This window comes from Lucilia sericata, unplaced genomic scaffold (assembly GCF_015586225.1).
Source record: "Lucilia sericata isolate MDLA Ls3-8-SP2 unplaced genomic scaffold, ASM1558622v1 Contig000409F_arrow, whole genome shotgun sequence".
Classification (NCBI taxonomy): domain Eukaryota; kingdom Metazoa; phylum Arthropoda; class Insecta; order Diptera; family Calliphoridae; genus Lucilia; species Lucilia sericata.
Window position 1 is genome coordinate 72875 of NW_023994427.1, and position 27330 is coordinate 100204.

The following is a 27330-nucleotide window of genomic DNA, read 5'->3' on the forward strand; positions in this document are numbered from 1 at the left end:
ATTAGACTAGAATATAGACTAGACTACAGACTGGTCTATTTACTACTTATTAAAAGTTTATATATAAGTTTGAAAAAGTCGTGGGGATACATGGTATTTTTCGATTTCAAAAAGATTTCAAAAAGACTCGACTATACACTAGACTATAGACTAGACTATAAACTAGACTATAGACTAGACTATAGACTAGACTATAGACTAGACTATAGACTAGACTATAGACTAGACTATAGACTAGACTATAGACTAGACTATAGACTAGACTATAGACTAGACTATAAACTAGACTATAGACTAGACTATAGACTAGACTATAGACTAGACTATAGACTAGACTATAGACTAGACTAGACTAGACTATAGAATAGACTAGACTATAGACTAGACTATAGACTAGACTATAGACTAGACTATAGACTAGACTATAGACTAGACTATAGACTATAGACTAGACTATAGACTAGACTATAGACTAGACTATAGACTAGACTATAGACTAGACTATAGACTAGACTATAGACTAGACTATAGACTAGACTATAGACTAGACTATAGACTAGACTATAGACTAGACTATAGACTAGACTATAGACTAGACTATAGACTATAGACTAGACTATAGACTAGACTATAGACTAGACTATAGACTAGACTATAGACTAGACTATAGACTAGACTATAGACTAGACTATAGACTAGACTATAGACTAGACTATAGACTAGACTATAGACTAGACTATAGACTAGACTATAGACTAGACTATAGACTAGACTATAGACTAGACTATAGACTAGACTATAGACTAGACTATAGACTAGACTATAGACTAGACTATAGACTAGACTATAGACTAGACTATAGACTAGACTATAGACTAGACTATAGACTAGACTATAGACTAGACTATAGACTAGACTATAGACTAGACTATAGACTAGACTATAGACTAGACTATAGACTAGACTATAGACTAGACTATAGACTAGACCAGGGGTCGGCAAACTACGGCTCGCGAGCCAAATGCGGCTCTTTGGATGTGGAGCTATGGCTCTTTAGTTTCATACGTAATTTTTTTATTTTATAAAAAAAAATATATACATATATTAAAATCTTTCTGAATAGATTAACGAGCAGTGTTTGTTAAAACTAACAAAACAATTCGCATACGTTTCTACAATATACACAACATTTCAACTTTGTTTAATCCTTCTGCATGTGAGACAACTAACAAGTTATGATCCAAACTTTCTAAAGCTATACAAACCTATCTCTCCTATTGAATTTGTTCCATGTACAAGTTAGTATTGTAAGAAAATGTTTAATTTTTTAAATTTTTATTTGAAAAGTTCCCTATAAACGATGGGGTATCATGAGCGCTCCTACGAAGTGCCATTAGATAAAATGTAAAACATGATCATACATTCCGAAATTTTCGTGTTTTTCGAATTAAAAAATATTTTTTGGAAATTGAAAATATAGTAATTAAATAATTACTTAATAATGTAGAGAGTTTGGACACAGTTACCCAGGAAAAACTTACATTGAAAAGTCGTGAGTTAAAAAGCTAATAAAACCTCTTTTCACTACTTCTTCATTAGCATTTTAAGTCATTATTTTAACACGGTGATGTCATTGGAGGCAAGTACTTCTACGCACGCTTACTAATAGGAAGTTAAAGAAGTACTTGCAATTTCTCTTACAAAACAGTTGTTGAGTAAGTTGTTTTGTTTTTTAATAATAAAAAGAGCCAGCTAGGATACGAACCAGGGACTTCGATTTTTTAGTCAAATGTTCTACACACTGCATAGCTATTTTATTGCGCATCAAATAATGGTTTGCACATCAAAATTAATTTTGTTTTATTTTTTGTAAAACACAATACTTAAAACGACAAAAAAAAAAAAAAAAAAAAAATGACAATACCGAAAATAAAGTACTTCTATATCAGATTATAAGAAAGTTATTACTAGAATACTTCTAAGTAATGCAGACGGTAAGTAGTAGTCATTGAAAAGTAAGTGGTTATGGAAGTACAACCCATTACCGAATTTTTGGCTGGGTAAATACTAAAAACTTGTTCTATTTAAAAACTTCAATATTTAAATATTGCGCGTTTTAGAAACGTTTTACAGTGTATTATGGACCGACACATCCTTACAAAATTTGGTAATGAGATTTTGGACCCTACTTGTTTGTGTTGATTTTCATCACTATACTTGTATTTTTCGTCGTTTTCGTGGACACTATATGGGTGGGTAGGGTCAATTCTGAATCCATCCTTATTAAATTTGGTATAGATATATTTGTTCCTATAAACTTGTTTATGACGAATTTCACCACTATGCTGGTATTATTAAGCATGTTATGAGCGTTGAAGTCATTTCCTGAAGAGGAATTTATATGGGGGTATGGTCAACAATGAACTGATCCTTACAAAATTTTGGAGAGAGATTTTCGTTCCTATAATACTTGTTTGTGTCGAATTGCGTCGCTATACTAATATGTATTATTAAATCAGTTATGAACGTTAAAGTTATTTTCCGAAGTAGACCTTTTTAAAGGGGATTTGTCAATTATGTTTTGTTTGTGTTGAATTTTGTCATAATATTGCTATTATTAAGACAGTTATAAACGTTAAAATCAAATTTGGAAGATAGATATTTGTTCTTATAAAACTTGTATATTTTGAATTTCGCTGCTATATTGCTACTGTTAAGTCAATTATGATCGTTAGTCATTTCCTGAAAATGACCTAATATTGGGGTTGGTAAAATATTTATCTCGATTGCCGCCAAAATAATATATTACTTTATACTGTATTAGCTGCGTCATCAATTTTCGTGATTTTTACATTTCCTGATATGTTTCCAAATGCCTTTTAAATGATAACACTGTCGCCCTACTCTAATAAACTTCTATATTTTTAAATAACGAGTGCTTAAAAAATGCATTCGAATGACCCATATAAATTCAAAAAGTATTTGTAGTCAAAAATCTATATGTAAGATTCCTTGCAGAATGTCCTGTAGATAATTAAACCAAGTTTATGTTTTTGAAGTGAATTCATAAAGTATTTGTAAAGTTTTAATAAACAACAATTTTGTGGCTCTTTTAAAACATATGTTTTGTAAACTGTAATTTTTGGCTCTTCCGACTCAAATGTTTGCCGACCCCTGGACTAGACTATAGACTAGACTATAGACTAGACTATAGACTAGACTATAGACTAGACTATAGACTAGACTATAGACTAGACTATAGACTAGACTATAGACTAGACTATAGACTAGACTAGACTAGACTAGACTAGACTATAGACTAGACTATAGACTAGACTATAGACTAGACTATAGACTAGACTATAGACTAGACTATAGACTAGACTATAGACTAGACTATAGACTAGACTATAGACTAGACTATAGACTAGACTATAGACTAGACTATAGACTAGACTATAGACTAGACTATAGACTAGACTATAGACTAGACTATAGACTAGACTATAGACTAGACTATAGACTAGACTATAGACTAGACTATAGACTAGACTATAGACTAGACTATAGACTAGACTATAGACTAGACTATAGACTAGACTATAGACTAGACTATAGACTAGACTATAGAATAGACTGTTTGTTAAAAATTATAAAAATGCATTGTATGAGGATACCTAAACTCTCTTCTCCATTCTAGTGAAATTTTTTCGGTGGAGACTCGTGTAGTTCAGGAGTTATTAACCAAAACGTAATTGAAAGCAAGTTTTTTATGCAAAATCGTATGAAAAATTAAACAAACAGAAAATAAATTAAAGAAATAAATTTTAATTTATATGGTAAATTACATTGTATCTCATAAACTACTGGTCCGATTTAAATGAAATGTACAAGAAAATTATTTAGGACGATCAGGCCTTACTGAAAGTGTCTTTTGTCATCATAATATAAAACAGGTGAAAAACAGCGTGTTAGAAGTGAACTCTTCGACTTCAAAAATTATTTTAAAGCTTCTAGCATTTATAAATGAGATAAAATTTAACTCAACTTAGTAGTAATACCCGTAATGTCTACTATAAAAAAAATCAAAAATTCAAATCGGTCCTTTTTTGCAGACTTGTAAAGCTTTAATATATTTTTATAATCGAAGTACTCTCATTTAACACCACATACCTCACCTTCTATTTTAACAGGGTGGTAACAAAGTAAATTTTTAGTAATACTAAATCGTCCTTAATAATTTTCTTGAACATTTTATTTAAATTGGTCCTGCAGTTTAAGAGATAAATAGCATTTTACATTATTAACAAATATTTGTATATACAAACCAATAAATAGAAAACAATATTTTATAAAAAAGAACCAAAACTAAGTACGATTTTTACCCCCTTAAACGTCGGAATTTCCCAATAGTACCAAACTTATATTTGTAACTTTTAGTTAAGACATAAAACTATTTGTATATTCAGAGCTTTAAAAGATACATAAGGTGCATAAAAATACCAAATTGCAGTTTTTACCCGTTCACTGCCGCCATTGTTCGTATAAAGGGGTATGACACTAATTAGGATAGATACTTGATTTTAGATTTATATAAAGTTTTTTTTTAAATATTCTCAGTTTCCACAAACATTTTCTTATTTAATTATAACCTCAATATATTTACTTACCTCTCTACCTTCAATTCACCGATTTTTTTCTTAATCACTATATTGTAATTCTTTTTATTTTTATTAACAGAAATTTTTGATACTACTGCTCCTGTCATTGATGACATCGGCAGCTACTTTTGAAGAATATAGCAAGGTTGATCATTTCGGTGGTGACTACTATAATAATGCATTTAAATCTTTTGGCAGGAGATTAATACGAAGACGTTCAACTAACCAAGAAAAACGAGACACAAGTTTATCTTATGCAGCAACCAATATTAATAATAAAGAAGGAACCCAAGTTAAAACGATAACAGTAATTAAAAATTCAAATGATAAAAATCAAAAACTTAAAATTGATCCAAAACTGCATAAAAATGAGAATTGGGCCGATGAATTTAAAGACAATTTCGATTCGTATGGTATAATACCGGATGTGCCAGATGTGGATGATCTTTTTGAATTTGTAAATAAAAAACATAATAATGATAAGGAAAAGGAAAAGGTAAAGAAAAATGAAGCGAAAAATGAAGATAAAAAAGGTTTTGGGGAAAGGAAGGAAAAGGAGGAGATAACAACTACTAGACCAAGTCAAAAGTATCGTCCTAAAGAAATGGAAAAACCGGTTACGGAAATTTCATCGGAAATTTCGGATGAGGTAACAGAAAATATGCGTGAGGTGGAAAAAATCAAAGGTGATGCTGAGCTATTGCCCAGTTTCAATAATAGCCGTTTAAAAGTACGCGAATCTTTAATAAGTTTAAACTATTCTACGCCAGAGCATTCTGTACATCAATATTTCGATAACTATGTACAGTTAAGTCCTGCAGTTAAAGCTGTTGTAGGTTATGATTATCCAAAGCCCTGTATTCACGGACAGCCGGTAGGAAGTGTAGCAGTAGCGACACCATCGGGTAAAACCTATAACATACCCGGTAACAATAATTCTTATATTAATCCCTATTTGGCACCAGCATTAACCAGACGTCCGCAGATAGCACAAACCACGCAATCATCTTCAGCAAATATTCCAGTTTTCCCTATTAATTCATTAGTGCCTCAATTGCAACAACAGCAGCCAAATAATAACAATCCTAATTTAAATAACTTTTTACCGCAACAAAATTCTGGAGCTGGTGCTGCTAATCAAGTGCCAAATAATTCTTTGCAGCCTCCATTATTTCAGAATAACTTTCAAACCAATCAACAACAGCAACCGGCAACGCAACAGAATCAACAACAGCAGCCACCACAGCAAGCGCAAAATACTTTTGTCTCTACTAGCCAACGTCCTTATGTTTCTCCAAATATACGTTCTGGTCTGAGTGGTGTCAGTAGAGGTCCAGGTTCTAATTTGAATGGTTATCAAAATCAGGCTCAACCGGGTTATCGTATTAATACATTTAATAATGCCTTTCGAAAACCTAATCTATTTCGTTCACGTGGTTTAAAGTATTAATTTTTTTATAATTCTATAAGTTTAGAATAATTAGTTGGTTCGTTTTTATTAAAAAAATATAAAGAATTTATTTTACAAAAACATACTGCAAAGAGTTTTTATTTTTATAAAATTGCATGTTAATGTAGCTTTAAATAGGCACAATTTTTAATTAAATAAAATATTAATAATCCACACTTTATTTTTGACCTAAATAAAAGCCGCAGGAGGGTAAAACCATCCATTTGTCACTATTAGTTTGATGCAGAGACATTATAGATCTGTCTCGAATAGTAAAATGGATTGTAAAATATTGAAGACCTTATGCATAATACTTGATGTTAAAGCAAACAAGATACTTATTGGACTAGATAGATGTAGTCTAAAGACTTTGAGGGGGTTTTAAGGGGGAATTAGTCACTTCTTCAACTGGGTTTTTCTCTTTCTTTATGTTCTTTTTGTTTACTAGTGTTTTGTTTCTCCATCTTTGGATCTTCACTTTCTACGAAAAGGGATCACAATGGACCTTAAGGTCTCCAAGAGGAGTTGCATATCCCTTCTCAATCTAACCTAACCTTATAGTTTTTGTGGGTAAGTGAGACAATACCATACTGAGGCGTCACTCGGTATTTCAATGCAATAGGAAAAACCTTTCGAAACACAATGTACCTATTTTACAAATTCGAAAATTTTTGCTTTTGAATCGAGTTACTGAATAACCCTCTCGGACTCTATAAGTTATATGAAGATGTTGGGAAACTAAATACAATTAAACACCTAATCTGCCACTTCAAGTTAACTTTCCTACAAAATACTTATGACCTATATTAACACAGAGACAATCCTACAAGAACAGTGATAGTAATTTGATTAACACTATTGATGGAATTCCATTATTGTTGTTGAAATGTCACAAGTATCCGAAAGTTTCCATCAAGTTGGTCATATATTGGAAATTGATAGACACATTTTTCTACGTATTGATAGATATTTCCGTTTATAGCGTCTAGTGTCTAATAGTGACTATACCGTCCTTAATGTTTTTGTTATAGCAAAGATACATGTAGAGTCCGTGTTGAAAGTTGACAATCTTTTGTCGTTCTGGTGCGAAGAACCGATCTAAGTGCGTGTCAATATATCTTTACCAATTTAGCAAGGTTAAAATAATTTGTTTTTGTCCTGTCCAATAGGACACCCTAACTTTATTACTAGGAACGAGAATTTGACATTACACTACCACGGGACCTGCTGTTTTGATAATACCATTTTCCAGATAAGAAAATTCGGTTCCAACAAATAAGTGGCAGCCAACAGTTTACTAATAACAAAAACTGTCTATTCTACACACTTTTAAAGGAATCTAAATCCTATTACCATCCCTAATGATAAATCCTAATATACATCACTGAGCTTATTGTTTAATAGTAAGATTTTAATAGACTAACATATAATTTTAATTACAAAACTTTCTTTTTGAAAAATATCATAATGCGGTATCAAAAATTAGTCTTCCAAAATCACACCATAGGAAGGGCGGAAGGTATTTTAACTTCGTATATACACAATTAAATTAATCAATAAACCACTTGCAACAACAACAACTACGATGAATAGTACATTCGTATGACACAGTGAGACTCCGCTAGCAGTTTTTTTTTTTTCTTTTTCATTGATAAATTTTCTTTATGTGCATTTCTTTAAGTTTTTTTACTCAAGATGTTCCTTAGCTAACTTTACTTACCAAAATTCTTAAGAAAATCTCTAAATAAAATATTTAAAAATAAGCCACAACACAAGAAAATGCCTTAAATTTTTCTTTTCTATATTTATTTGCTATTTTTGCTGCAGTTAAACCAGATAAATAAATGTTTTATTTTTATGAAATACCGCAAAATGTTTTATCGTTAAAATTGGTGAAAAATTTGTAGTGAAAAAAAAAAATGGCGACACTATATACACAGAGTTGTATAGTAAAATAACAAGTAGGCTAAACAAGCGATTTTTGTAATAATATTTGAAGTTTAAACTAACAGTTAAATTTCTAGTTTCAATTTAATTTATTGAAAATAGCTAGAAACATTTTTTAAAATTAAAGAGGAAACGAAGTTATAATTAAAAATATTTAACTTAAATTACATTTAATATTATTTTTGAAAATAAATTTGGTTGGGTGCGGTTTTAGCTGCTTTTCAGAAAATCAGGTTAACAACAATGTTGTGTTATTACTACCCAGTGAATGCCCCTTAGACATTAGCAAAATTTGACATTTTATTATGACGTGTTTGTTGTTTATAATTAAAAACAAAAAAACTGCATAGAATTAAGAAAATTTTTTAAAATTAGAAACTATTAATAATTAATTAAAATGGCCACTAAACTAAATGTAAATATACGTACATTATTAGCCAATTGTGAAGAATTGGCCAAGGAAGAAGTAAATTTTTGGCGTTTAAAGAAATTTATAAAATCCCTAGACACTATGATCGATGAACTTAAAAATATGGAAGAGTAGGTTGAAACAACAATAACAAGAGGTCAATGTAACAAATTTAATTTAATGCTTATTTCTTGTTAGTCCCTATAGCAGTGAAAAAATTCCTGATTATACGAAAAGACTACAAACTTTAAAGACCATTACCAATTATATCGACAGTCCACCACCAGCCAACCGCTTAAGGTCAACCAGACTAAGGGGTGGAGCCTCTGAGGCAGGCGATGATGCTCTTAAAGAAATGAACCAACTACAAAGTTCCAAACAATATGCAGACTTGCGTAAGGAATTGCTACAAGAAGATACGCTAAGAAGACGCAAAAACTTAGAAGAAGGATCGGGCAGCGGTGAACAAAGTGAAGCTGTTAAATATATAAGAGAAAATCAGGAAATGATTACGGAACACATGTTGTCCTTAACACGAAATCTAAGAGAACAGACAGAAACTGCTAATAGAATAATTAAGAAAGATACTGAGATGGTGTCACGTTCTGCTGGCATGGCAGATCGTAATATTGGAGCGCTAAATAAAGAAACTGAAAAGTTGGAGGATCATTCACGAAATGCCTGGAAATGTTGGATGTGGCTGATGATTGTTTTTGTGATAGTAACATTTATAGTTATGGTTTTATTTATGAAAATAGTAAAAAAGAAGAAGTATTAAGCAAAAAAGAAAGAAAAATTGTTATTTATTATACTTTTGGGGGAGTTAAGATCATGGTATAAAAATATTTTTTAATCATGGTTAAGATTATCAGACGTGTTACGGAAATCAATATAAGCTTGTTTATTATACGATATCTGAGTAATCAATATATAAATGGCTGTATGAACTTTATTTTGAGGAGACATTTTTAAGGTCTATGTAAAGTCATGGACTAACATTGCTCATTTCCAATAACAAAGAAACTTAATCAATGGAGCAAATTTGTGGAAAACTTCATCTAATAAGAACTCACCAATATTAACATTTTTCGTAAATTTCTCAGTATTTTTTATACAATTATTTATTAATTCACTGAAATACTTACTCAAATTTTGAAGAATTGAAAGTTGTGAACATTTTTTGTTTCTGAAAACACAATTTATATATAGAAATTACTTTTAAACCAAATGTATTAATATTTTTAAAATTAGAAAGAAAAAATCAACTCTGTTTTGTAAAATGTTAAACCTCAATAAATTTACCATAGAACTTTGCTACCGTTTGGCACACAGACTAAAAAACGAAAAAAGTGTTAATAGTAAAGTATGAAAAAAAATTTACGAAGTTATTCTTTTAAAAAATGTTAATTTATATAAAAAATCAGAAATTTTTTAATTACTTATTAATTTTACAATAGTATTTAGGTTTATGTATTCGCTATATACTCTAGCTAATATACAAACCCAAAGTGTTGCCATATGTTATGAAATACGCAAAAATGTCAAAATAAATAAACTGCAGCCAACTTCAGGTGCAACTGTAATGTCAAGTTGACATTTGAGACCTGCGAACTACGTCTCTTTCTTTTTCCGGTCGCCAAAATGGTAAGACTTGTAGTGAAAAATTTTTTAACAAAATTAAATTGTAAACAATCATAAAAAATCGAAATGAAAAATTCAAGTGAATAGTGAAATGTTGCAAACAACTTTAAGGAATATGTGAATTAACAAATATTTTCTGTGTTTACTTTTGCAGGGTATTGATATTAGCCACAAATACGATCGTAAGGTTCGCAGAACTGAGCCCAAATCCCAAGATGTTTACTTGCGTCTTTTGGTCAAGGTAAGTGTAAATACAAAAAAAAAGAAAATGTAGCCCCGTAATCTAGAAAGGAAACCTAATTTTCCTGGTGCTAAACATTTTCTTTGAAAATTGGATTTATTGTGCGACGAAAAAATTGTTTTGACATTGTTTTTGTTTTCTTTGTAGTTGTACCGTTTCCTTCAACGTCGTACCAACAAAAAGTTCAACCGCATCGTGTTGAAACGTTTGTTTATGAGCAAGACCAACAGACCACCCATGTCCTTGCAACGCGTCAGCCGTTTCTTCAAAGCCGCCAAGCAACCCGAATCCACTGTTGTCATTGTTGGCACCGTCACCGATGACGTACGTCTATTGACCGTACCCAAGATGAGCGTCTGTGCTTTGCACGTCACCCAAACCGCTCGCGAACGCATCTTGAAGGCTGGTGGTGAAGTTATCACCTTCGATCAATTGGCCCTCAAGTCACCCACTGGCAAGAACTGCTTGTTGTTGCAAGGTAAGCGTACCGCCCGTACTGCCTGCAAACACTTCGGCAAAGCTCCCGGTGTACCCCACTCCCACACTCGCCCCTACGTACGCTCCAAGGGTCGCAAATTTGAACGTGCTCGTGGTCGTCGTTCCAGCTGTGGTTACAAGAAGTAAACAAATAACAAAAAGTTTTTATCTTTTTGTTTGTTTAGTTACAATAATTAAGTTTGCTAATATCCAACAATAAGGAAAAAATATCCGTATATTCAATAAGAACGTGAATAATAAAACAGAAATCAGTTTCTATGATTTTGGTTCCCACAAACCAGCGAGTCTTGGTTGAAGGAGCATTTTTAAATAATACTCGAAAGTGTTTTTATTTATTTTTTTGTAAAATTTGTATATAAATTAAAAATGTGTGTTGTATTCAAAACATAATCTAATGCAAGTGTGCACTCCAATAGTTTAATAGTGGTTGATCCTGAGTTTGAACACCTAATACTCTCTTTAATTTGGCTTGACCATTGGTAGATTTGGCATGATTGAGACAGATAACTTTGCTAATGGATTAAAAAATGGAATACGATTAAAGTGTTTATATTTTTGTTGGAAATCTATATTAGTTTTATACTTTTTCCATTCCTCTACCAAAACCCGGGTATGACGATTTAGCACCAATTCTGTAAAACGAGTTTCATCAACAGCTTTTAACAATTTCACCAATAAATCCGGCACTGAAAATGATTATGAAGGTTAAAAATTTATAACATATTTTAGACTAGTCTTAAATAAAGTCTATAATCTTTATTGTTGTATAGATTATACATCGGCAGAGAATGTCGAGAGTTTAACGTGAACACCTGCCTTGACGGCCTAATTTCACGGTGGTCTTTTTCATCCACTAGAGACGGTCTACCCGCGCCCCTGAATTCTTCAATGAAGAACTCAGGTAGCAATTTTTGTACATGGCTGAGCCGGTCCATGTACAAGTACTTTGTTAAAGAACTCGAGCTATCTAATCTCTTGCCATAGTAGCCCCGTTGCGGAATGACAGGCAGCATGGGATCAATCTCAATGCAAACCCCGACAAGGAAAAAGCAATCACTGGTCTAAAGTCAATAGAAGGGGGTGACAAGTCCCAACATCACACAGTGGTATAGGAAAAAAAAAAGAGGGAAATAATTCGGTAACTTCTAAACGGTTAATCCGATTTTAATGAAATTTGGTGTGCACAAAGAGGAGGTGTTGTCGAGTTTAGGTTTTGAATTTGGACCTTATAGGCCAACCAGGGGCCCGGCGGGGGGTCATCAAATTAGGACACCTCGGCTATGTTAAATTTTTAAAATGATCCTATTTCTTCATTTGAGTTCCGATTTAAAAAAAATTTCGTATATAGAATCTCCTCATCGAGCACTATAAAAAATGTCGTCGTAGCAGTAAATTATCTCTTATAGTTTAGGAGATATTCGCATTTGAATATTAAAATTTTAAAATTTTTACCGTCCTTACTTTAGTTTTTTTGATAATAGCAGGTCCAAATATTTCCGATTTTCGCCATTTTTTTTTATTTGCTTAACAACAAGTTTATATACCAAGCAGTGAAAGAATTATGTAAAAATCATGACTGAGTCCAAAGTTATAGGCATTTAAATTTAAAAAATTAAAAAAAGGCGATTTTTTGTCATTTTTTTGGGAAAAAAGTATCTTTTTCTTTTTAAGTTATCTAAAAAGTTTCTAAGAAGATGTATATAGAATTTATACTTTTTGGAAAGCTGACTTTACATAAAATACGATAAATGAAACAAAACCTAAAAATTTTTGATACCGAGGGGACCAGGTCCATCCAAAAAAACCCTATTTTTTATGGAAAATTAAATTTTGAGCAAAAATTCTCAAATCGCATAGTCGATATCAAATTATAGTGACCTGTTTTATATGACCCAATAAGTTCTTAATCATTTTGTAACGGGTTTCGATAACCCCGCCCCTGGTATGGATATAATAGGCAAAAAACTAAAAAATCCCATTTTTGGGATTTTTTAAAACTTTTTTGGGAATTCCGGGATTTCTAATAAGAAAATTCGAAATTTTGATTTAATTTTGGATTTTAAGTAAAAAAATCTACCTAACTGTAAAATTTCATCAAAAAATATTCATAAATAAAATTTTTATTGCAATTTGAAAAATTTGTATCTTCGCAAAAACTGAATAAAAAACATTTTTTAATTTTTTTTAAAAAAAGTATTCCGCGAATTTTTTAATTTTCAAAAATTATATACAGTTTTGAAAAATAGACAAAATTACCTTTCCATTGATATATAACATGCCTACCTAATGTTTTTTAAGTGACAAATTAATTAAGGAAAACTCAACATCTTTTAGAAAATTTACCTAGCACTATTATTTTCATCCATATATGTAACAAATTTAAGAGTTAACCTTATGGATGAAAATAATAGTGCTAGGCAAATTTTCTAAAAGATGTTGAGTTTTCCCTAATTAATTTGTCACTTAAAAAACAGTATTTTTTTCCTATACCACTCTGCATCAGGTGAAATCAATCTTCCGGTAAGCCGGAAGGTGACCACCCTTATGATGTCATGAAAGATTGCATTATTCAAAATGCAATCACCATCATCTAATGACCCATTCCAGTGCATTCCTTAACCTCTTTAAGCCCGCGCAACCACACTACTACGTGGATCTCGAAGGAACCTCAACCAATTGACCGGCCAGGACTAGGTCCTGTGGGCAACCGGCCACCCGTAGTGCCAGATTATATGGTACTCTGGTTAGACCCCATGCCAAATCATTCCGAGGCGAAGCCAAGGATACATTTGACATCACCAGTTTATAGTCCCGGCAGACTAGAGATACTGGTAGCATCTCTTTACCCCGGGATTGCAATACACCATGATGGACATTTCATCATGGAAACATGCCCCGGGGGGAACATCGGCAGAGAGTAAATAATGTGTTCTCTGACTGGTTTCTCATAAATGTGGCCATACGTACGCGAGAAAGAGTACAAGATAGCTCATTTAGTTTCGCTGGTCTAGATTATTGTCTATTCTAAAGTCTGCAGACGATATTCTAGTCTAGTCTGTGGTCTGGACTGTAATCTAGTTTATTTTCTGGACTGTAATCGGGACTATAGAGGAAGTCTAGTCTGTACTATAATCTAGTCTAAAACACCTACGTTTTGTTGGTACGGAACCCGGCCATTTTATGCAAACATTATTGCCCAGAGATTCTTCCAAAAAGTCTATACGAAATACAGATGAACTAGCCATGGGTACTGCAATTTCATTTGATATTGAAATGATTTTATAATCTGCACTAATGGAATGTTGATGCTGTGCATCGACCCGTATAAGAGAGTGCATTTGTTCAGGTAAAAGTTTCTTAAGACACATCATAAAATGAAAAGTACGAGCTGGATCCCCACGTACTATAATCTGTAAAACATATATTAAAAAAAAACTCTTCCAAAAGTCTTGCAATAATCATAATCTATACCTTAATACCGGTTAAAGCACAATAGCAAACCGAGGCAAATTCTGCTTTTCGCACCACCTGTTTTATGTAACGTAAAGAATAAAATTCCTCGGCATCATCCAGAGTCTCATATTTTTGTATCATGGGCAAAGTTGTAATATTATAGGTAAGTCTCTGTTGTGGTGGATGACTGCTACTTTGTGGCGGTAGCCAGGGTAAATTGCCAAAGGTAACGTGTTCTGTAAGAAACCGGGAACCTGCCAATAAAAGCCATGAGAAATGCGAGTGCAAAACGGCAAATACATTTTCTTCTCCTGTAAGTTCTATTAATGATCTAGGGGTTTGTACTAAGGGCTGTGAACCGGATAAACGGCGTTGTCGTGGGGAACCCTTTAATTCCTCCTCTTCCCGTATGCGTTTAGCGCCGTTTTGTAATTCTGCAGAAATTTTACGTAAATGTTCTGCCAAAAAGGGTTTAGTATTTAAAAGAAAATATTTGTCTTTCATGAGAATGATAATGGAAAACAGTTGATAAAAACCACGAGCCTATATGAGAGAAACAATAGTAGAATTAACAACTTTCTTTAAAAACATGCCATTGCATACCTGCAAATCACTAACGTGGAAGGTGTGACTTAAAACATGACCCCTAGAAGTGTCTCCAAAAAATACAAAACCTCCATCTTTATTGTGATTTATTTCACAGCTTAAACTACGCACTGCCGCCTGCTTTACCAATGTCGCCACCTCCGGCAGTGCCGACTGTTGTGTACTCAAAAAGGTGGCTCCACTTTCATTATCCTTACTATACAAACCATTTGTCTGGCCAATGGAGTTACAGGCCGCACACTGTTTTCCAGCCACACTATTCGAAGTTTGTAAAGCTGCCGTTGAATATAGTTCATCCAATTTTGTGTCCCTAAGGGTTTGTGTACTAAATATAGCCGAGGGACCATGAGCCTCACAAAAGTGACACAATGCAATAACGGCATTCATGTATGTAGAATTATTTGTAATATAGTATTATTATAAAAATTAAAATTATTTGTAAAAAATAGTATTTTTCTTATTTTTTCTGGGTTTATTGTTATGCAAAACAAAAACAAACACAGCTGTTTAAAATTTCGCAACACAAAACTTTCATATACATATATGCATTAAGATTTCATTTATTAGAAAATGCTGGCAATTTGGCGATTTTTATGTAGCTATTTTAATCTACGAATTATCGAACCTGACCAACTAAATACATACATATTAAACAAGTTAGAGAACTATACTATATACCCTTGCTACTTTTTTATTAACACGTCGAATAATTATAGAAATTTATAAATTTTGAAGGCTTAAGTAGTAAACAAATAATGGACCAGTCCGCAAAAAGTGTTGCTGAATGATTTTTATATATAATTATACACATAATTGTGTAGAATTTTATGCCGATATTATTTGTTAATCAAATATTTTTGCTTAATTGATTTTCGGAATTGGACCTTATTTTGGGAGCTATGGACCGATCCAAGTTTTAGTTGGTAATACGATTTCTATTGATATTAGATTTATATGTACTAAAGTTTATGTCAATATATAGTAGATAATGAGAAGAAATTTAATATTTTCATGGGTTTGCTTCGAAATTTTGCTCATACCTCCGTTATTGATTTTGAATAAGAAACTTCTCGATAACATGTCTGATAGAATTACTGAACATTCCGATTTCGCAAATATCTGTGTTGTTCTTATAACCGATTTCAACATACATACGGACAGACCGTCATGGCTAAAACGACTCCACTGAGAGAACTTTATAGGATATACGTAGAAATATCCTATATCGACATTTTAATAGTTTCGGAACTTTTCTAAAGTGAGTTAATAACAACTCATTTAATATTAAAAAACATATTATTGTTGTTTTTATAAATTATTTATTTATCTAATAAATTTTTAATTGTGTATATACAAAATATATATAAATATATAAAACTATTTTTCTTTGTATAAAGTGTTTGTTTTGCAAATCATAATGGAAGTATGTAAAAGAAAATAAAAATTAAAAGTGTAAAATGTGTAAATAGAAAGATTTTTTGATTAAAAACATTATAAATGTGTAATAAAATTAAAAAATCAGGTTTTCTGAAAGGAAGTTTTGTGTAAAAAATTATAAAATAAAATAGTAAGTAGTTGTAGCAGTTTAATAATAAACATCATTAAAGCTTAAAACATATAAAAAAATTAAAATATATTTAAAATAAGACTCGTTCGTATTAAAAGCTAGTTAAATTAAACTATTAGTTTTTAAATAAATGTATTATATTATTTGTTATATATATCTGTATATATAGATAACTCTGACTTAATAATATGCTTTATTACAGTTAATGGTACATATTAAATTTTAGTTTATGTAAAATATTAAAGTCCCACTAACTCAACATCTGGTTGAAGTTTAACGTAAAGATCTGGTTAAAATAATTGTTCAATACACAAACGTTGTCGTATTGTTGTATGTGGTATTTTTTTTTTTGTTATTAAAAGTTTAGTTTGAAAAATATTAATGACATACAACGCTAGAACATCAATTGTGAATTGGTCAAATAATTGTATAAAATCTGTCAATATATTAGTGCGTTAACAAAAACTAACCAGACATAGAGAAAAAGGGTTGTAAGACTAATAATAATTTCGGGTAAAACTAAATTTCTACTCTAGGACGAAATTGTAAACGTAAAGGAGGCTCTCGAAAACGCCAACGGGTAACATAAACAAATTTTAAGGTATGATCCTTGCCCAACAATTCCTCATTGCACAATATATCAATCTGAAAGGATATAAATTTAAAAGCATATAATACCTTAAATGATTTAGTAAAACTTTATATACCGTACCTCTCTATATTTATCAATGCCATTTAAAATCTTTTTGGCCACCAATTTCTTAAGATGCGTAATTGTCGCCTGAGAACTGCAGCGTATGAAACGTCTTTGTAAGCTTTTGAAATTGTTACTCATGCATTCCAAGCAGACATTGACTTGTTCGTCTAATCGATGGAAATCGGATTCAGCATGTGCTTCCATAACCTTTTCATTGTCATCGTCATGATTTTGTGGCAAATCTTTGGGACATGCCATATTACGACTCTTGTAGAAATCACGCTCTCTACGCATTTCATCTAATTTGAGAATATAAAAAAATTTATTTTTTTATAGCATATATTAAGTTCGACTTTATTATAAACTACTGCGATCTTAAGTCATTTTCGGAAGAATGGCTGTATAGAGCTATCGCAAATTTTGAACCGTAATAAAAATATTTTGGTCAAGACTAAAGAGAGACCATAGTCAAGATTATAGTCAAGAATATATTGAACCATAGCTCCAAATTTAATCAAGACTTTATTCAAGCCTATATTAGAACTATAGTCAAGCGTTCAGTAGTCTATATAGGAACTATAGTCAAGACTATAGTGGTACTATTGTCAAGGCTACAGAGGGACTATAATCAAGACTATAGTGAGACTATAGTCATGACTACAGTAGAACTATAGTCAAGTCTATAGCGGACTATAGTCAAAACTTCATCTAGACTGCAGAGAGACTATAGTCAAGACTATTTGACTGTACAACATTTCAAATTCTAGAAAAAACTACTGTTTTTTACGAACAACTTCAACTAGGTACCATCAGTTCTTTAAACTCATTAAACATTATTTAAGCAATAAATTACCTTCTTGTAGATTTGGCACTAATTTATAAACAATATCTTGCATTGTCCGATCAAAGCTAATATACTGAAGCGGGTGAGATTGATGTATAACATTTTCGCAGGTAGGACAGGTCTTCTTCTCCTCCAGATGTTTTACCAAACAACTTTTACAAACTGAATACACAAATTAAAATTAAAAAAATTAATTTAAGAAAACACTAGAAATAAATTATTATGTTATACTAACAGGTATGTAAACATTCTGTAACTGTGGTGGCATCAATGAAATAGCCTCCACAGATTTTACAAGTAATGTGAGGATTTATAGATTTCAATTTAACTCTTCTCTCCATATTTTTAAGTTATGTATTGTTCATAATATTTTTAAAATATGTATTTTTATTGCACAAATATATTAAAATTATATTTTATTGTTGTTCCAATGTATTATTTAGCCGCCTCCGAGACTTGACTTAATTTTGTTCCAACACACACACATTCATTCACACACACACACACGTTCTCACAAAATTTTATTCATATCGATTTTTTTGTATATTTACACAATTTTATTGGAAAATATCTCTATATATACATTTATTTTTAGCTATAGTGATGTAATTTATATAATTTTTATTTAAATAAATATGATTAATTTGTGAAATTAAAGAAAAATAATATACAACAAATTGACACGAACAGTTTTTCTATTTTATTAGCTTTTCTCTCAACGAGTTGTATTTCAGAGACCTGCGGCGACAAACATTAACGACGTCGTCGGTAACACTTTGAATTTCAACTGTAAGTCGGCAAAGTTTCAACGTTTAGCCTATTATGGGAAAAATGAAAATCCGCTGAAATTAAAAAAAAAAAATAATTTTATGTTGTAAAATTGCATAAAGTTGTATAAAATATTGTGCCTATGAGGCGTAAATTTTCAAAACATCTTAAGCTGAAAATTTTTCGGCAGCGACGGCTTTAAAATTTCTTTGACGGCTGGACTTAGTCGGTATTAAGCCGAATCGTCGCAGATCTCTGTTGTGTTTTCGGTGTTTTTTGTTTTCTAAAGTTGGTAGCATTGCTTAAATGTCAAATGTCATCATGGGTTAAGATGGTGGTGTTCATTACTGTTAAAATTTAACACTAATCTGCTCACGATTCACATTTAATAAAAAAATTTACTACAAAAAAGATTTTACTGTTAAAGAGTTACTGACAAATTTTGTTCATTATATGTTTATTATAGCACAAAGTTAATTAGGGCCAATCTTTAGGTGAAAGATTAGCGATTAAATTAAAATTAATCCTCGAAAGATGTTTTTGAGTACTCAATTAGTTAATTTTGTTTGCAAGTTTAAGCGCCCAATGGAGGTCGTTTAATCTTAAGCACGAAATGCAAAAGTGTAAACAGCTGATGCAAAAAAATTAATAAAATTTTTATAAATATAAACATTAAAATGTTCTATTTGTTGATTAGTATAAATTATGGACACTTCAAAATACACTTTTTTGTTTTTAATTTAAGTTTTCATTAATTTTCATATTAAATTTACAATTGTCTTCTTCTTTTTTATAAAATATGCATTGTTTTGATAACAAACAGTGACATTTTCTGTTGTTTTGTATGGCAACACTGCGAAGTTTAATCTTGTACTCAAAAACATCAAAGGGGATTAACATAAGATTAAATTTATTTTTAGATTAACTAATCTGATTATTAATTGGCATTTGATTACCATCTCAAAAACCCGCTCTAAGGGGTGAAAATTGTACCTATTTTTGGTACTTTTTTATGAAACATTGTTTTTGGTTTATTAACTTATACATATGAATACATAATAACGGGCTCCCACTACGATGTTGCAACTGTTTGGTACAGAATTTTCGTTAATGGGGAGGAAAAAAGTACCAAAAGGGGAAAAACGGGAAATTTGATTTTATTCAAGAAACACTAAATATGCTAATGGGGTGTTATTTGGAACACCGGTACCAAGTGATATTTTTTGGTACTTTTTCATTCTCCTACTGGTACTTTTTAAGTTTTCTATGATATTGAAATCGAAACATGAAATTAATAATTAAGGTACTTTTTGAGTTTTCTATAAAATTTAACCTAGAAACATGAAATTAAGCAAGTAGAGTCCGGAGTAAATGAGAATCTATAAAATGGGACTTATTGGTACTTTATCGTACTACGACTGGTACTTTTTTGACTTAGAAACATGTAATTAAGCACTTGAGAATCTATAAAAGTGGACTTTTTGGTACTTTTTCGTTCTTCAAAAGGAACTTTTTGAATTTTCTATAATATTAAACCTAGAAACATGAAAGCGTGTAGAGTCCCGATTAAGTGAGAACCTGTAAAAGGGGACTTTTTGGTTCTTCAAAAGGTACATTTTAAGTTTTTGTATAATAATGAACCTAATAACAATAAGCATGTAGAGCCCGGATTAAGTGAGGTTCTATAAAAGGGAACTTTTTGGTACTTTTTCGTTCTTCAAAAGGTACTTTTTGAGTTTTCTATTAAATTGAACATAGAAACATGAAATTATGCACGTAAAGCCCGGAGTAAATGAGAATCTACAAAATGGCATTTTTTGGTACTTGTTCGTTCTTTGACTGGTATTTTTTGAGCTTGCTACAATATTTGACCTCGAAACATGAAATTAAGCACTTAGAGCCTGGAGTAAATGAGAATCTATAAAAGAGGAACTTTATCGTACTTCGACTGGTACTTTTCGAGTTTTCTATAAAATTAAACCTAGAAACATAAAAATAAACATGTAGAGCCCGGAGTAAATTATAATCTATAAAAAGGGACTTTTTAGTACTTTTTCGTTCTTCGACTGGTACTTTTTGAATTTTTTATAATATTGAACCTAGAAACATGAAATTAAGAATGTACAGCCCAGATTAAGTAATAACATATAAAAGGGGACTTTTTGGTACTTTTTCGTTCTTCGACTGGTGCTTTTTGAATTTTTTATAATATTGAACCTATAGACATGAAATTATATATATAAAACGGGACTTTTTGGTACTTTTTCGTTCTTCAACTGGTACTATTTGAATTTTCTATTATAATGAGCCTAAAAACATAAAACTAAGCAATCAGGACTTGAGTGAATGAAAATTTAAACTAGAGTATTTCTGGTAATTTTTCGTTCTTTAACTGGTATTTTTTGAATTTTCTAAAATATTGAATATATAAACATAAAATTAAACACGCAGTATCCTAATTGAACGAAAATTTATCTCGCTTACGTCCATTTTGCAAAAAGGGCTCGATATCAATCGAAATCTCTATAGGCCATAATTGACCCTGTCCCCTTCAATAATTGATTTTAACGTTTTCTACGTACTTTGTTGGAACGAAAATATGTAATGTAAATATGTATATGAAATCTTCTTCAGAAAATGACTTAAACGCACATAAATGGCTTTCAAATGTCGATGTCGAAGAAAAAAACATTTTTAGGAACCGAAACCTACATTTATGAAAAATAAAATTTTGAGGATCGGTCCGCCAATATAACCCTCTTACAGAAAATCAGTTTATAGCTAATACATCATTCCAAAAGTTATCATTATGATAGATTTATGGTAGAATTAAAAAAAAAATACTTAAAATTATAGAGAACTTGGTCCATAATTGACCCAATTCCACATTTAAGTCTCTAATCCGAAAATCACGGTAACGTGATCAAAGTCCATATATATATGTATATGACCACTTCCGAAATTTGCCTTTTTACGACAAATGATTTGCCGAATATAACACTTACTCCTTACTTATTTTAATCATAAAGAAATTACCGCTAAAATAGGAATAGTCTGCCTCTAGAGTTGCGAGTTTTCATACACTCTAATAATGTTTTCAAAGTGAAACTTTTGGAATATTTTTCAACCTCTTTGTGATACCTTTAAATGATGTTGTTCTGGAAGAACAATTAATAAATTGGGGGATTACCAATGAGGGGAGCGGAACCTCCCATATGAATTAAATACATAAATTCGTTTATCTGGGAAACTAATAGAACTACATTCTTCAAAATTTTGCACGAAGAACTTTAATATTAATCTGAACATTTTGGAGAAAAAAGGGCGGACTTTCATCTGGGTGGCTTGGAGCTCCCATATGAATTAAATAGAAAAATTCGTATATCTGAGAAACTATTAGAGCTAGAATCTTCAAATTTTACTGAAGAACATTTAGAGAAATTGCAATAATTTTCGTGGAATCTTCCATATGTAACAAATTGTATATCTGGAAAACCATTGTAGTTAGAATCATCAAAATCGTTAACTGGATTTCTTATTTATATTGCTTTTAGGGTAGCACAGCACACTGGGTGTAGCTAGTAAATAAACAAATAAAATATCTTTGTTTTTACGTTTTATATGGAGGATAGTGTTAAATATCGGCAGATCCTCGTAAAACTTGGAGAAAGGATTTGTTTTTAATTTTTAAGAATTTTTTATTCATCCCTGCATAATTTCTTTTGAGCTTGATCTGTTTTGTTGTTATAAACAATATATTTGCTTCCAAAATCCCACTTTCTGATCTCTCGGATTCCGTTTTTATTTAAAATCGTTGAAAATTTAAAAACTAAACGTAGTTGAAAACTTAGCCGGCTTACATTCGATTTTAAGCCGCCGCCGATAATATTTGTCGGCGCAGGGCTCTGTTTGCCGCACTTGCGAAAACTAATGAAAAAGAGAAGTAGATAAATTGTTGTTGTTTACAAAATAAGTGAAAATCGTGTGGAAAATCTTTCCATTATTATATTTCATATAATTCGAAAAGGTAAGCATTTATAGTGCACACAAACAAAAATATAATTTGTTTAATAAAACAAAAAATAATTTTAGTACCACTATTAAAGTTCCAAAAGCCGGTGAAATAAGGATTATTATCGAAGAATTTAGACAATATACATACATAAGTACAAACATATTAGACTAGTATCTAAAAAATGTGGACATTCTTTAGGCTTTGTTTTGTGTTTGTAGAATCTACAATGTAGATAGTGTGATTATAAGACTATATATACATACTTATTCTGAAATCTAGATTATATGGACACTAATGTCATGTATAATGTGAGATTATACATATACAGTGAGGCTATAGTAAATACTAGTGTGGCTATAGTCAAGACCAGAATGAGACTATAATGATATTGTCAGGACAATAGTCGGGTTAAAGTCAAATGATGACTATAGTGATATTAAAGGAAAAATAGTACTATTATTGCGAAGACTATACAAAGATTACAGACAAGTCCATAGTGCGACTGTATTCCAGACAGTAGTTATATTATAGCTAAGATTATAAGGAGATTATTGTCAGGACTATATTTGGTTGTAGTGAAGAATGCGGAGAAGTTACAGACAAGATTATAGTGAAAACTATTTAAAATTGTTAAGTGCTGTTGAAGAGTTTAATGAAATTTTTGACGGCTAGTGTAATTTCATAAAGGTTCAAGGTTATCTATTGAAAAAATAAAAAAAAATCGTGTATTTTTTAGATACATGTTGAGAGCTTGTAAACAGAACGCATAGTATCTGTTACACTAGGTTTTTTTCTGTATAGTTTTATTAACACTAAGACAAAAATACATTTTATTTCTAATACCAACTCTCATAACATTCAACAGAAAGAACAATACACTATACTAATATACATACGTAAGAAAAATAAGCTTTATTTTTATTGTTAAAGGTTTTGCCACTTAATCATGAACCGGCTTTGAGAATGAATTAAATATAAGTTTCTTTGCAAGCAACAAGTATAGAGATTCCCTTTCCCCATTCAAGTGTTATTGCCGCTAAAAACAAATCGATTTATTATAGTATATGTAGTTGTATTGCATGTGTATATAGTATATTATTGCCCCACAGACTCTGTTGTTACTTTAAGAATACTTTAATTTATATTTAGTCTTATCTTGACATTCCTCCCTAACGGTTGGTTGGATTTTTTCTCTCTCTGACGTAGCTGGCTTCTTTAAACTTAACAAAAAATCTTATAATGTCTGTCGGTCGTGTGTTGGTATACGGTGGTAAAGGAGCTTTAGGAGCTGCATGTGTTTCACATTTTAAAAACAATAATTATGTGAGTATTTGAAATTAAAAAAACTGCTTTAATTAGCCAAGTAATTGACCTTCTATATAAAAATTAACTTTCACTTAATTCATATTTTTTTATTATACATACAATTATTTGTTGCAGTGGGTTGGCAGCATAGATTTAAGTGAAAATGACCAGGCTGATGTTAGCATTGTAGTGCCCCGTGATGCTACTTGGCCCGAACAGGAGCAAGTGGTTTTAACTAAAGTTGCTGAAACCTTGAAAGGGGAAAAATTGGATGCTGTTATTTGTGTAGCTGGCGGCTGGGCCGGTGGTAATGCCAAAAAAGGTATAAGCAAAATAATATTATATTTTTCTAGTTGTAAATTTCAATTATTTTATTAGACTTGGCTAAAAATGCTGATTTAATGTGGCGTCAAAGTGTTTGGACTTCTGCTATTTCGGCTACCGTAGCTTCTCACCATTTGAAAGAGGGTGGCGTTTTGGCCCTTACTGGTGCTAAACCTGCTTTAGAAGGTACTCCTGGTATGATAGGTTATGGTATGGCTAAGGCTGCTGTTCATCAGCTTACACGCTCTTTGGCTAGCAAAGATTCTGGTTTACCACAAGATGCTTTAGTCGTTTCTATTTTACCTGTTACTTTGGATACTGCCATGAATCGTAAATGGATGCCTAAGGCTGATTTCACCACCTGGACTCCTTTAACTGAAGTTGCTAGGTAAGTACATTTTCCCATAAAGTAAAAATAATGTATCTTAACATTTAATGCTACTTACAGTCTCTTCCACAAGTGGACTAAGGGAGAAGAACGCCCTAAATCCGGTGCTCTTTTACAGCTCATTACCAAAGATTCCGTCACACAACTAGTGGAAAGTGCTTAAGTGTCTCATTGTAATATTTTAAGCTGACATAATAGGGATCACGAATCGAATCGAATTCTCGTTAATAATAAATATTCCAGTTGTTTATTTGTTGTATTAGTTTTTAAAGCATATTATTAAAAATATGTATTTATACTCATATTATTGTAAATTTTTATTTCGCTTGCTTATAAGTTAAAGTAAAATAAAATATGTTCTACATACTAAATTCTAACGAAATTTTTAATGGGATAACCTTTTGACATCAAGTAATAATACAGAAACAAAATTAAACATCTTAAATCATTTATTAAATCAAAGGCATGACAGTAGGAGATAAATTTAAAACAATAAAATGTTGAAAATCTAACTTAATTCTTTATTGAAAATTTTAATTTCTAGTTTGAATATCGAATATTGACTGAAATTTAGATATTTTAGTAAAATTTAGATTTCTTAGTGATTTACCATTTTTAATAATATTTCGATTGTTTAGAGAAATAAAAATTTTTAGTGAAATTTTGATTTTTTGGTATAAGTAAAAATTTCTAGTAGTATGTATTTTGATTTCTTAATGAAATTTATTTTTTAATTGAAATTTAGAATTTTTAGCGAAAATTAAATTTTCTAGTCAAAATTCAAGTTTCTAATGGATTTTCGATTTTCTGATGAAATTTTCTAGAGAAAAATCGTCTAAATTTATTTGGTAAAAGAATAAAGAAAATCGATTTATTCCTAGTAAAATAGCAAAAAAATAAATAATAATATTAATTTTTCCATCCCTGAATTAAAAATATACCTAAAAACGCCACATTTAACTAGGAAATAACTTATTGTCATCATTGCCAGTAAAAGAGAATACAATTTGCCGCCACGGGCATAAAATCATAGCCGTTGCTTTTTATAGCATTGGCCAACGTCGTTAATTTTTTTGTTGACGCCGGTCTCTAAGCAGACATCGAAAAAAGTTTTATTGTTTTTATATCAAAAAGAAAATAAAAAAAAGAAAACTACAGAAAAAACACGTTAAATAGTGTATCAAACAAAAGGACAAAGGACCTTTAAACGGCATTACACTGTAAACAAAGAAATAAATTTACCACTAGAACAGCGAGAACTGAAGTGAATCAGTCTTCGAACGGCAAAGCAAGAAATAAGACACGCTTTATTAAGGAGAAGGCTCGGACGCAGAGTAGTTGCCCATTGAGGTATAACATCAGCAAGACAAGCGGTGAATTTGCAATTTCATTATGAATAAACGCAACAATGTAAGTTTTCTTTTTCTTATACCTATTTAATTTTAAGGGAGTTTTTTACTAAAATTATTTAACTTGTTTGCAAAACGAAACGTTTAGCAACGTTGCCTGTATGTGTGTGGCTTTGTGTATACATTTTAATTCTTGTTTTTTTTTCGTTTAACTTTTCAAGATACGTTTACCTCCTGAGGTCAATCGCCTTTTGTATGTACGTAATTTACCCTACAAAATCACATCTGAAGAAATGTATGATATATTTGGAAAATTTGGGGCCATACGACAAATAAGAGTGTAAGTTGTTGAGGATTTTAGGGATTTATTAATTAGGAAAACTAATAGATTGTTTTTCTCTTTGTTTTAGTGGCAATACACCTGAGACCCGTGGTACTGCTTTTGTTGTCTATGAGGATATATTTGATGCCAAAAACGCTTGTGACCACTTGTCTGGCTTCAATGTTTGTAATCGTTATCTGGTGGTCTTGTATTATCAATCGAATAAGGCCTTTAAACGTTTAGATGTGGACAAGAAACAGGAGGAGTTGAATAACATCAAAACGAAATACAATCTAAAAACACCGGAACAACCTTAAGAACTTTTCATACGTTTCTAAGACTATTTCTTTTCTGAGTTTATTATTTTGTCTTATAAAGATGTTTCGATGTTTTACTATCTGCAAATGTTTTTGCAAATTATCTAAAAATTATTAATTTTGTTTTATTTTTCTTTTAATTCCTTTTTTACTTTAAACATCATCTCATTAATAACATTTTCATTAAGACTGTGGTCAGGAAGATGTATAATCTAATCCTGACTTAATATATCATAATCATCAATCATTTTATACAAGTATTCATTCTCATCATAAAAAATAACAAGCAAATGTAAAATTAACAAAAAAAATTGCAAAATAGAAACGCACTGGAAAACAATTTGTTTTTAATTTAAAACTTGGTATGTTGGGGGTTAAGTTTTTGATCAAGTGTAGTATCAGTAAGATCCCAGATTTCTGCGAATTTGGAATTTTCAATAATTATTTCGAGATCACTATTTAAAATCAGTAAAATCGGTCCATAAGTAATGGATATATGAGCATAAATCCGAGGCAAACTCGGAAAAT

The 27330-nt window shown here is 31.1% G+C and overlaps 8 protein-coding genes across 9 annotated transcripts in view; 5 read left to right on the forward strand and 3 right to left on the reverse strand.

Moving 5' to 3' along the window:
* Window positions 1-8041, reverse strand: part of LOC119604606 (probable WRKY transcription factor protein 1) — a 37567-nt gene extending 29526 nt beyond the window's left edge. The window contains exon 1 of the mRNA XM_037957335.1: window positions 7832-8041. The gene's annotated coding sequence lies outside the window, so the exon portion shown is untranslated. The remainder of the gene's footprint in view (window positions 1-7831) is intronic.
* LOC119604624 lies at window positions 1986-6111 on the forward strand. The gene is made up of 4 exons (XM_037957361.1): window positions 1986-1994; window positions 4481-4552; window positions 4741-5802; window positions 5839-6111. Exons 1-4 carry the CDS (start codon window positions 1986-1988, stop codon window positions 6109-6111), a joined length of 1416 nt encoding a protein of 471 aa, XP_037813289.1.
* Window positions 8042-8351: 310 nt separating the features above from the next.
* On the forward strand, window positions 8352-9263 carry LOC119604622 (vesicle transport protein USE1). The gene is made up of 2 exons (XM_037957359.1): window positions 8352-8598; window positions 8666-9263. Exons 1-2 carry the CDS (start codon window positions 8456-8458, stop codon window positions 9243-9245), a joined length of 723 nt encoding a protein of 240 aa, XP_037813287.1. The 5' UTR covers window positions 8352-8455; the 3' UTR covers window positions 9246-9263.
* A 765-nt stretch (window positions 9264-10028) lies between these two features.
* LOC119604613 (60S ribosomal protein L18) lies at window positions 10029-11162 on the forward strand. Its single transcript, XM_037957344.1, has 3 exons — window positions 10029-10111; window positions 10263-10349; window positions 10497-11162. Exons 1-3 carry the CDS (start codon window positions 10109-10111, stop codon window positions 10971-10973), a joined length of 567 nt encoding a protein of 188 aa, XP_037813272.1. The 5' UTR covers window positions 10029-10108; the 3' UTR covers window positions 10974-11162.
* Window positions 10961-15293, reverse strand: LOC119604612 (folliculin). Its single transcript, XM_037957343.1, has 5 exons — window positions 14904-15293; window positions 14319-14843; window positions 13999-14257; window positions 11431-11533; window positions 10961-11359 (listed from the first exon to the last, which is right to left on the reverse strand). Exons 1-5 carry the CDS (start codon window positions 15291-15293, stop codon window positions 11239-11241), a joined length of 1398 nt encoding a protein of 465 aa, XP_037813271.1. The 3' UTR covers window positions 10961-11238.
* Window positions 15294-16686: 1393 nt separating this feature from the next.
* On the reverse strand, window positions 16687-18754 carry LOC119604620 (polycomb group RING finger protein 3). Its single transcript, XM_037957356.1, has 4 exons — window positions 18250-18754; window positions 18024-18176; window positions 17186-17469; window positions 16687-17118 (listed from the first exon to the last, which is right to left on the reverse strand). Exons 1-4 carry the CDS (start codon window positions 18353-18355, stop codon window positions 16993-16995), a joined length of 669 nt encoding a protein of 222 aa, XP_037813284.1. The 5' UTR covers window positions 18356-18754; the 3' UTR covers window positions 16687-16992.
* A 3922-nt stretch (window positions 18755-22676) lies between these two features.
* Window positions 22677-25196, forward strand: LOC119604619 (dihydropteridine reductase). 2 transcript variants are annotated; one of them, XM_037957354.1, is made up of 5 exons: window positions 22677-22809; window positions 23947-24120; window positions 24238-24424; window positions 24481-24814; window positions 24875-25196. In XM_037957354.1, the coding sequence occupies exons 2-5, from the start codon at window positions 24037-24039 to the stop codon at window positions 24975-24977; spliced, it is 708 nt and encodes a 235-aa protein (XP_037813282.1). In that variant the 5' UTR covers window positions 22677-22809; window positions 23947-24036; the 3' UTR covers window positions 24978-25196. The 2 variants fall into 2 exon arrangements, with proteins under 2 accessions (XP_037813282.1, XP_037813283.1); XM_037957355.1 differs by having other exon boundaries at window positions 24004-24120.
* Window positions 25197-25871: 675 nt separating this feature from the next.
* On the forward strand, window positions 25872-27142 carry LOC119604621 (splicing factor 3B subunit 6). The gene is made up of 3 exons (XM_037957357.1): window positions 25872-26224; window positions 26385-26503; window positions 26574-27142. The coding sequence occupies exons 1-3, from the start codon at window positions 26207-26209 to the stop codon at window positions 26800-26802; spliced, it is 366 nt and encodes a 121-aa protein (XP_037813285.1). The 5' UTR covers window positions 25872-26206; the 3' UTR covers window positions 26803-27142.
* Window positions 27143-27330: the final 188 nt, after the last annotated feature.

Excerpts from the sequence above, each read along its gene's own strand:
- LOC119604624 (XM_037957361.1), top strand. Across the intron at positions 4,553-4,740 it reads GCCATTGTTCGTATAAAGGG|AAATTTTTGATACTACTGCT; the intron begins GTATGACACTAA and ends TTTTATTAACAG. Across the intron at positions 5,803-5,838 it reads GAGCTGGTGCTGCTAATCAA|AATAACTTTCAAACCAATCA; the intron begins GTGCCAAATAAT and ends CCATTATTTCAG.
- LOC119604622 (XM_037957359.1), top strand. The coding sequence starts at position 8,456 with ATGGCCACTAAACTAAATGTAAATATACGTACATTATTAGCCAATTGT. Across the intron at positions 8,599-8,665 it reads GAACTTAAAAATATGGAAGA|TCCCTATAGCAGTGAAAAAA; the intron begins GTAGGTTGAAAC and ends ATTTCTTGTTAG.
- LOC119604613 (XM_037957344.1), top strand. Across the intron at positions 10,350-10,496 it reads ACTTGCGTCTTTTGGTCAAG|TTGTACCGTTTCCTTCAACG; the intron begins GTAAGTGTAAAT and ends TTTTCTTTGTAG.
- LOC119604612 (XM_037957343.1), bottom strand. The coding sequence starts at position 15,293 with ATGAATGCCGTTATTGCATTGTGTCACTTTTGTGAGGCTCATGGTCCC. Across the intron at positions 14,844-14,903 it reads TCCACGTTAGTGATTTGCAG|GCTCGTGGTTTTTATCAACT; the intron begins GTATGCAATGGC and ends TCTCTCATATAG. Across the intron at positions 11,360-11,430 it reads TTGGTAGAGGAATGGAAAAA|CAAAGTTATCTGTCTCAATC; the intron begins GTATAAAACTAA and ends TTAATCCATTAG.
- LOC119604620 (XM_037957356.1), bottom strand. The coding sequence starts at position 18,355 with ATGGAGAGAAGAGTTAAATTGAAATCTATAAATCCTCACATTACTTGT. Across the intron at positions 17,470-18,023 it reads AGTGCCAAATCTACAAGAAG|ATGAAATGCGTAGAGAGCGT; the intron begins GTAATTTATTGC and ends TTCTCAAATTAG. Across the intron at positions 17,119-17,185 it reads GCATTGATAAATATAGAGAG|ATTGATATATTGTGCAATGA; the intron begins GTACGGTATATA and ends ATATCCTTTCAG.
- LOC119604619 (XM_037957354.1), top strand. The coding sequence starts at position 24,037 with ATGTCTGTCGGTCGTGTGTTGGTATACGGTGGTAAAGGAGCTTTAGGA. Across the intron at positions 24,425-24,480 it reads CGGTGGTAATGCCAAAAAAG|ACTTGGCTAAAAATGCTGAT; the intron begins GTATAAGCAAAA and ends TTATTTTATTAG. Across the intron at positions 24,815-24,874 it reads CCTTTAACTGAAGTTGCTAG|TCTCTTCCACAAGTGGACTA; the intron begins GTAAGTACATTT and ends TGCTACTTACAG.
- LOC119604621 (XM_037957357.1), top strand. Across the intron at positions 26,504-26,573 it reads GCCATACGACAAATAAGAGT|TGGCAATACACCTGAGACCC; the intron begins GTAAGTTGTTGA and ends TCTTTGTTTTAG.